Source organism: Fulmarus glacialis, unplaced genomic scaffold (assembly GCF_000690835.1).
Source record: "Fulmarus glacialis isolate BGI_N327 unplaced genomic scaffold, ASM69083v1 scaffold7893, whole genome shotgun sequence".
Classification (NCBI taxonomy): domain Eukaryota; kingdom Metazoa; phylum Chordata; class Aves; order Procellariiformes; family Procellariidae; genus Fulmarus; species Fulmarus glacialis.
Genome location: NW_009200954.1, coordinates 823 through 10,554, shown reverse-complemented (window position 1 = coordinate 10,554; position 9,732 = coordinate 823). Strand labels below are relative to the sequence as shown.

The 9,732-nt window shown below is 40.2% G+C and overlaps 1 protein-coding gene across 1 annotated transcript; it reads right to left on the bottom strand.

Annotated features, from left to right (window-relative positions):
* Window positions 1-1,398: 1,398 nt before the first annotated feature.
* On the bottom strand, window positions 1,399-9,215 carry LOC104073834 (poly [ADP-ribose] polymerase 14-like; the record flags this gene model as incomplete). The annotated part of the gene is made up of 9 exons (XM_009573759.1): window positions 1,399-1,544; window positions 2,693-3,286; window positions 3,386-3,592; window positions 4,478-4,645; window positions 5,694-5,756; window positions 6,279-6,428; window positions 7,393-7,483; window positions 8,478-8,699; window positions 8,982-9,215. Coding segments are annotated over 9 exons (1,875 nt in total), but the record flags the coding sequence as incomplete, so codon positions are not given.
* Window positions 9,216-9,732: the final 517 nt, after the last annotated feature.

Here is a 9,732-nt window from a genome sequence, read left to right as displayed (position 1 = left end):
GTTGTTATTGTTCCTACAGGCAAGGGGGCTGTACCACGTTACAGGTATTCCGCATTCCCCCACAGGTCAAGCAATTGTGGAACATGCTCACTCTTCCTTAAAGCTGATCTTGAAAAACAAAAAAGGGAGAATCCGCTGGGAACTATGCCTCAAGAGATGTTAGATAAAGCCACTTATGTATTAAATTTTTTAAATTTGTCAGGGTCAAAGCAGCAATATCATTCGGCTGCTGACTGGCATTTTCGAACAGGAGAGGTTACTGAAGTGTATCTGAAGGTATTTTATAAACATTTAGAATCAGGTCTATGGAAAGGTCCAGTTCCCTTGCTTACCTGGGGACGGGGATACGCTTGTGTTTCTCTTCCTACAGGCTCATATTGGGTCCCTGCTGAAGAATGAAGAATGGGAAGCCAGCGCAGGTGTTGGCAGATGGCCCAGAAAAAGGATCCGAGGAGGAAGAACGAGAGGATGCTACTCTTACGACGGTTCGGTAATGCAGTCAGGTCAACATTAGTAATATGGTCCACAGTGCTGTTTTCTGCTCAGTCTTGTCCCACGATGATACTATGGGGAATTGGCACTATCATGATGTTTCAACCTGTGGAAGCTCACATTTATTGGGCAAATGTGGTGGACCCTCCTTTTTTCCGACCATGGGAAACAATATAGGACAGTTTCACAGGTTTCTGGGGCTTAGATGACATGCCTACCTGCAAAGCACACTTGGCTTAAGTGTGGAGAAGAATTGTGGAGTTGGGAGTTTCGGCCAAGATAAGATAGAACTTCGGCCTGTGCGCTGAGAACTAGCAGACGCCTGAGATAAGACCTGAACACCTGGCTTAGTTGTCTCCTCTGTAAGGAAACTGAAAACATCAAGAGAATTATGATGTTAACCAGTTACCATGAGAATAAGTGGATCTGAGAGCAGACGTGTGGATCATTGCCAAAAGGAAGAGAGACTGTTTTTCATAGCTAATAAGGGATACGAGTCGGGTGATGATTGGGGGAGAGAGCGGGACCTCCCCGTTATGGTAAAGAATATATTCTCCTGCATTGTAACAATAAACGATTCTGTGCATGTATATGACTCTGTTCATGTATATGTGAGGGTCCGTGCAATCATACACCACAGCTTAAGCAAGCAAATGCTGTGCTCTACTATAGCAAAAACAATTTAAAGAAAGAGCGCTCTCCCTTGGTGCTGAAGGAGCAACTGCTTAAGAGTTGTTCCAAATACCTCAACTGCAATGTTAAACTGATGCTGATTAAAGTTAGTGACAGCCATAAAGACTTGTCCAACTTCAGAAATCCCAGTGAGTTTATTTTTCCATTGTTATTAGTATTCCTCATCACTCGCTATCAAAGTATTTATGCTCCGAAATGATGACACGCTTTTACCTTTTCAATTTTTAATGACTGACAGGTCTTCAGAAACCTTTCCTGCACATCTCTATATTCTCTTGTTTCTGGTTTTAGTTCCACTATTTTGAGTCGCTGGTTTTGCATATCGTCCCACGTTGCAGGGAGCACTGTTGACTCCTGATCTGCAGAAGAAACATAATCAATCATATTTAACCAAATCCTCTGCTTAAAATGAAATATGCCCTGCTACAAACCCTTCTAGAAGCCCATACACCTAGCTTATCACTAGTGCCTACTGGTCTTTGTCAGCCAAGAGTATTCCATGGGTCTTTTACCAGAGGATTAGGGTGTTGTAGTTTCTAGTTTGCCACTGCACTGGCAATTGATGTGCCCGAATTGGTAGTTCCTAGACAAATCTGTTCCTCATAGCTGAAGAGGGATCCTTTGCAACATCTTCTAGCAGTAGTGTTCCCTGCAAATCAAGTTTTCAAGGACATGGAGCAAATGCATCTTTACTGAGTAGTTAATTCTCATCAACTAGGAGACTAGGAGCAAAGCAGCTGAACAAGGAAGGTTTTAAATTAAAAAGTTCAAGAATATACTCTGCATCTGACAAGCAGAAGTCTTCCCTTTCTTCCCTTCTCTCATTTCATGTGAGGCCTAGTATCTAGCTGTATTGTTAAACAGTAACACTGACTGATGCATATGCTACAGATATCCGGCATTATAAGTTCCCTCAATTAGACGTGACAGTTTTTGGTAAGAGACCAAAAAACAAAAGTCTGAAAATACATGCAGGAGGCATTACTAAGGCATTGAGAGCTGCGCAGTTACTTAAACCTGTCCACTTTCACTTTCAAGTGTGAAGTGGACAAAAAAGTTGTTCCCATTAAGGTATAAAACATGCCCCTGTAAAACTGAGTCACAGCAGGACAAAGAAAAATAATACACTGGGAAAAGTCCTGTACGGATGAGTAAGAAAAAGGTAGCTCCTTATGTTGTAAAGGACCAGAAGTGGAAGAGGGCTCATCTCAAAAACAGAAATGAGCTGAGATCTAGAATGACAACTGCTACAAACATCTAATTACTGCTAATAAGCCTGTTTAAGAACCTCAGAACGCATTACCTACATTTCAAAAAATTTTAAATAACTGCAGGATTCTTTTATTGTTGTTTCCCAATTCAGTTCCTTTCTACATTCTCCAGAAATGGACCTGCACAAAGCTCCTAACAATATTTTGCATATTCTTACCATTTCTTACTCTTACTAGGCTGGATGCAACCTGGTTTTAGTGTGGGAATGTCAGTCTGTCAGGATGCTTTTACTTACCTTCAGATTTATCAACACGTATAATGGGTGTACGTTTTCCTTGGTCATCCATAGCATATCTAGCTTCTATATTCACTGTGTATTTTTTCTTATCAATGATGACTGAAATCTCTTTCTGCTTTCCCACAAAAGCATTTTCCAACTGCATATTTGTGAGACTGTCAAAGGGCACATAGGAATCCTTTTCAAAGTATTTCCACTCAATTAAGTTTTGTAAAAGTTCTGCCCTGATCTCCTCCTGTTTAGCAGCATTTACCCTGTGGATCATTTCTCGAATAGTTGAATAAGCAATCCAGACATCTTTCTCAACACCTGAAATTTGAATAGAGGTACTATCCAAATGAAGATCAATTTTTAATTTCTTTTGTAGGTCACGCAGTTCCTCAGTCTCCACTTCACCGAAATGAAAGATAGACTCATCTGTGATTTCTATTTGAAACTGTTCCTTTAAAATTGCACTTTTCAACCAGTTTTCAGCTTCTTCCACTTTCTCTTTGTTTTCACCACAAATCTGCACAACAGCCAGGTCCATTTTCTTTTCCAAAACTACTTTGGTTTTTTCCTTTGGGGAATGTTTCTCAGAGCTCCAGAATGCTACATTGAAATACACAAGTGTTGTAATTAATATTAACCATTATCAGCTGGTGCTAAACAGATTGATCTATAACCTGCATTGACATAATATCTACTTACATGTTAACTTGGAAAACAAGGATTTGGCTGCTGGTTTTGCAGAACTTTCTCTTTTCTGCATGCTTGTATGGAACACACTCAGCAGATGTGGCTGAAAAATGACAACTTTAATAGTTTTCACAGATGGAGCAGAGTTACTTCTTGCAAATTCAGTTACTGCATCTATCATGTCATCAGCTACTGCAGCTGGATCACGGCCTGCCTCACCTGAAACAAGTTACAAACATTTTGCCTTTAAAAAGTGTTAATAGCTGTTACAAATGGTTAAAATGTCCTTAAAAGAACAGTTATGAACATATCCACAATCACTTGGATCATAAACAGATCAGAAATAACTTCAGACTGGCAATTAGGAAAGGTTTCTATTTATCAGGAAAAGGAGGTTTGAGACCACCTTTCCAGCAAGGGAAAAATGGAAGTTTACTTTTGTTGACATGGCAACTGATCAGGTTATGATGTAGATGATATGGCTTGGTTACCTAATAGGTCACAGGTCCGATGCTCAGTGGCCCAGTAGCCAACTCTTTGCTCAAAAAGCAAGCCTAGTTCTGTTCATGCAAGAGGTCCCTGCATGCATGGGGCCCAGTTCTGGATTCTCTGACTCTAGAGATTTCTACTGAACTAACTGAAAATAACAAGAGAAGAAAAAAGGGACAATCTGGCCTTTCTGACAGGTTCACATTCCATGCGTGTCAATCCTGCTTGTGCGGCTGCTAGCCAGAGCTGCATCATCTACTGATTTCAGCAATGGAGAAGTAGCTCCCTGGATATTCTCCAATGAGCTGCCCACACATATCAGGCTGCTGTGACAAATATTTATGGTTCTCCAGGAAGTACAGACATACCTTTGAATCTCTGTTAGCAAGGAAGCGTCAGCTCTAGAGCACTCATACTCTAGAGCACTAACTGACTGCAAGGAGTGAAGCGTCTTTCTAGATCTTCATAAGCTTCTAGTAACAGTTTTAAAGTCTGCAGTTTCTGAATATATTTTCACCAAAGAATAACCCCTCCAGATAAATCAAACTCATTGCTTGAACCCTGAGATCAGCAGAATCACATGCACTGAACCCATTTCAAAAGGGAGACACAGACCTGTTCCAATTGCTGGGAAGGTGACAGAGGTGTACTTCTGTAATTCACACTCCTGAAGCACTTGGGAGACTAGTGCCTTGATATCATTTTGGGCAACAAAATGAATTATTTTTTTGCATGGCAGGCTTCCTGCTCGGGTGGTGATATAGCTGCTCTTAGGTAGTGAGGCTGTAACATAAGTAGGAGAATATAATCAATCAACCATTATCCACAATATAGATGTGTACTAATCCTCATTAGGAGAGAAGAAATGACGACAAATATGCTCCAGGATAAGCTTCAAGTCTCCTTCCACAAACTGTGCAACCCCCTCCCTCTGTTTTCACTTTCAAGGCACAAGGATTTATTTTACATTTGTAAAATATTTGCCTCGTTTGGCAAATACATTTTGTGTGTGCCTTTATTTGCCAAGTTTGCTCTGCAGACTTGGAGAACTTCATGCAAACTAGTACTACATTCTGTCTTCATGAACACACAAGCATGCCATCTAACATCAGACTGCCCAGGCTGAATCCATCTTGGCCTGCGCAACAGAGGTCTACCTCTTATCACCTCCACATAATTCTTTTCCTTTGGTTGGTCTTCCAAGCTGACCTCTACACCAGCGTCTTTCCCACTTCCCTTATTCTGTGGTGTTTTAAACCACACACTTGTCCACCCTTACTCCCCATTCATTATATCTGCTGTTCACTAGCTCAATTTGGTCTACAAATAAATGCCTCTTCTGAGGCAGGAACCCAATTTCACCAGTTTTCCCTCTTGGTCACACAGAGGATGTGGTAGTGGGTTGCTAGTTAAGCCAACAGCAAACATTTTCTCACTCGGGAATGACAAAAGAAGTTGCAGGTAGACAGTTGCTTCCAGTGAGGTATGGTTTCTCTATTGACATTTCTGCCAACATCATCCCTTGCTCATGGCTCTGTTCGATGTACACTCGATTTGTTTTTATCATGGAAAGCTTTCTTGGAATAAGAGGATGCAATAATAACTAGATTTAGTTCTTTACATATGCTTAGAAGCCCTGTCTTCTTGAAGATTTTGCTTTTCTTTCCCTCATTAGATGTTTCACAAATATCACATTTACTGATTAAAAACTAGCTGATGTAACATAGTGCATGATACAGATGGATATACAGTAGGCACTCAAAGTATTCCAACAGATTCCCTGCCACGCATGAACACCTTCAGAAAGGAGGTCAGTAATGTTGTACCATACCTAGTTGAGCACATTCATCTTCAACTGCTTTTCCAGCACCGTTCAGAATTGCTCTAGAGACACCTTAAATGAGAAGAGGCATACGAATCCACTGTTACTACTGTTAATGCCATTAAAGTCCCATCTGAGGCAGAACTGTGTACCACATAATGTCTAAAATATATCAATCCTGATAACTGTAAAGGTTATAATTGAAAAGCACTGTTGCCTAAATTTTAGGCTTATGCTTTTCAATTCAAAGCGATGTCTAAAGTACCTAACAAGTTTCACTGAGGTCAAAACCTCACTGAGGTTTGTCTTCTCCTTTAGTCCGAGAGATGTTCTATAAAAAGATTCTATAAAAAAAAAAAAAATTATTAGTTTCCCTTTCTGCAAGTCCTAAACATGCCATCCTGTAACATATATTAACAAGAAAAAGAAAGTTTCAGACACTTCCTAATTGAACCTTTGTACCCTAAGAAACAAAACAGAAACCACACTGTGGAACAAAAGGGTTTGAAACATTGGAAAAAATACTTCATACTCTTCTTCTCCAGCCCTTCCAACCACATGTACTGTTTTCACACATAATACCAACTAAAATACCTGTTTTGAGGCTGAAGGTTTGGTTTGTTATGTTTACAATAACATCTCCGTCTTCTTTGGTAATATCGCCTTCTGCCACCCGGAACACGACAGAGCCAATCGTCATTTCATGTACATCCTGTGCTGGGGTTGAAGAGGTACCACAGAAAGCTGCAGGAAAGAAATATGGACCCTGAGCAGAAGGGAGCAATGAGGTAAGTGCTAAGGGACTTGTTCATGGGTACAACGCCTACAGAGACCACAGTTTGCCTCCAGACTCAGCCAGTGAAGAGGACCGCCTGCCATGTTAACTGAAAATCATTCCTTCTCACAGGAGTCTCTGATCAACATTCACCTATTCCCATCATTGCTATTCAGGCTGAGATGGCAGAAAAAAATTGTTTTGCTGCACACCTGGTATACAGACACTACTTTGCGACATTTTACTATGTAAGCCTTTGCGCAACTCCAAGGTAAGAGAGCAGCGAACTTTCCAAGTCTCACTCCCTTGCTCCTCTGACTCACAGAGTTTTCAGGCAGATTCTCTACTGTGCGACAGGAACTTTTTACCTATGCATTATTTGTAAAAACTTGATTAAGTTTTCAACATGTAACTTATTTTCTACACTTTGCAGTTCCATTAGGCTGGATAACACCAAAGATATTTCAGTTTGGTTTTGCTATTCATCTGAACATGTAAAAGATTTAAAAGTATTCCAAAGAGGCCACTTTAAGACATATACCCAGGAACTCACTGCCTTCCCAGGACATCGGAAGACACTGACCTGCTCATGATCCAATCAAGTACTGCAGCAATAAGAGAAAAAGCCCTACTTGTGCCCTCAGCACATGATAGCTTCTGCTGTCCTGATTTGTAGGGGCACTATCCAGATAATGAATTGCAGGTACATTTCTTTTTTCGTAGCATCTCCAACACAGTTTCAGACATTACAGACACTCAGCCTGAAAATACTATGTGCTGCCTTTACAGCAGCCACTTCAACTGTTACTTGGACTTTGGGAATGACATGCTCACCAAACAAATATCTAAACATCCATAATGAATACATTCCCTCGAATATTTAACAGAATAAAAAAATCCACTAGGCACACAACTTCTGTGAAACAAGCTTACCTGTGCCTCGGCTAGCCTTATTTGGAGAAGTCTTCTGCACTTTAACGTCTACAGTATTTCCACATCTGTTCTCAAGTTCATCTGAAAATTCCTAGAGAAGGAAATTACAATCAACCCCTGTAGAAGTGTTTAGATAACACAGTAGAAACAAAAGTTTGAAAAGTAAAGTTAAAAATAATTTAGAAAGACCTTAACGCAAATTACTTCATACCATCTGCCATAATGCTGATGGCAAGTCTTGACACACTGTTGTTCTCAGAGAGCAAGGTTATTCAGTGTGAGCACAGACAGAATTGATAAATAACTAAGTCAAAGCCCTAGTTACCATTCCAGAGGGATACATTACACTGAAGCTAGTTTACACTCTAATTCAAGTCTTGCAGCTAATGCCACCCTCCTCTATGCACAATAGCTCAGGCTTTAGCGCAGTAACCTTCAAGTTTGGCCTTTCAAAATGTATTAGCTACTGCACAAAATAGCGGAAGTCAACAGATGCACAAACTTATTTGGACATTAATTCACAGTGTGACTGCTCGCTTTTGAGATATTCACATGTGAAATGAGTAACTTGCCTGTGGATATAGAAAATTTGTGCTAACGTGATACTGAGTAAAAGGGGATGCAGAATATTGATACATTTCTACTGGAGAAGTTTACCAGCACAGCAATCCTAGCATAATTATTCTTCCTAAAATGACACTAGCACTCCACTGGAAGCACTCCTTTTTCCAAGAGTGAAGGCATCTATGCAGGAGTTGCAGCAAATTTATCTGTAGGCAAGTCCTATGTACCGAAGAATTAGGTGAGTTCATGAGATAAAGAGTAATAACACTTTCATCTGTATTAATGCCAGGGAACAGAAAAGGACAGGAAGGGAGCAGGGCTGTACAGGACAGGCAGGTGACCATGAGGGGTAGAACCAAACAGAGAACTTTCAGTACAGACAAGAGAGACTGTCAGCAAACCTCTTTAGTATAAGAACAAGCACCCTGTGGATTCTTTGGAGATCATCAGATAGCCAAGTATCATGAGAAAGACCCAAATAAAACAGCATATAATAGAGACAGAAAAACACGGTAACTCACCTGAATGTTAGCTGTGTCTTTCGGATGCAACAGAAAGTGAACTTCCTCAAGAGAATTTACTCCATTTTTACTACTGAATTCAAACACTTTGTCAAACAGTAATTTAGCAACAACAGACCTTGGGAATCCCAAATTCCCTGTCCCAATTGCTGGGAAAGTAATTGACTTTAAAGATAATTCCTCAGCAATCTGCAGGCATTTTGTGATGATGTCACCCAAGACCTGTAAAGCACAATTATTTTTTTCAATTACTGAAAGTAATTTTTTCCAGTACGTGCAACGTAGCACTTTCCCTTTTAGCTATCTCTTGGTATTAAAATACAATAATTGCATACATCACAAGGAATATACTAGTCAACAAGGGATTAACCACACAGCTAAAAAAGAACAGCCCAAACTCTCTCATCTCCTACAAAACTGCCCCTCATTTTAAAGGAGAAGTTGCATTAAACCCACTATAAAGCCCAGTCAAATTAGAGTTCAGGCAAACAAAACCCCTTATACCTTTAGAGATGCATGTCTCTGGGACCATGCAGGTACGACAGCATGAAGCACGACACTGCAACCTAGATTGTAACCTTCTGTTTTCAACACAGATCCTTCCTGAGGTGTTCTTCTAAGGCCTTCTTCTTTTAAGCCCGTCTGAAGCATTGGCCCTGCCTTGCTTAGCAAAGCCTTAGCGAGTGGCCCTTGATCAAGCTGGAGATCTTTGGAAACACTGATGACAACAATGTCTGTCTGAAAAACATGCAAGCAAAACCTCTAGCTTTTATGTATCAAGTCTTTTAAGTATCAAGTTTAAATTTTGCACTGATTAATCAAATACAGCCTGCCTGCTGATTTACAACGTAAATGTTTGGGACAGCAATCTGAGAGTGAACAAAATTTCGGAATAAACCAGAAAAGTTATGCTCAGTTCTAATACCATGAGCCTGCCTGTAGCAACACAAAAATTAACAGTGAAATTAATTTCAAACCAACAGGAGAAAGTTAAAATTCTGCATTCCTAGGCTACTCATTCTACCTCCATTTGAAAAACGTTTATGAAGTTCATTCTCGAAGAGAAGCTCGCAGACCAAAAATCTGTGTTCACTAAGGTAAGCAAGACCTTCTATACATGACTGGTCTAGAGAAAAAGGAGAAACTCAAAACAAACAAGACTGGAGGAAAACTATGGAGGAAGAAGTGAGAAAGGCAGTAACTTATAAGGGAGAGAAATACAAAGGGCTATGAACATTGTATCCAGCACTATATT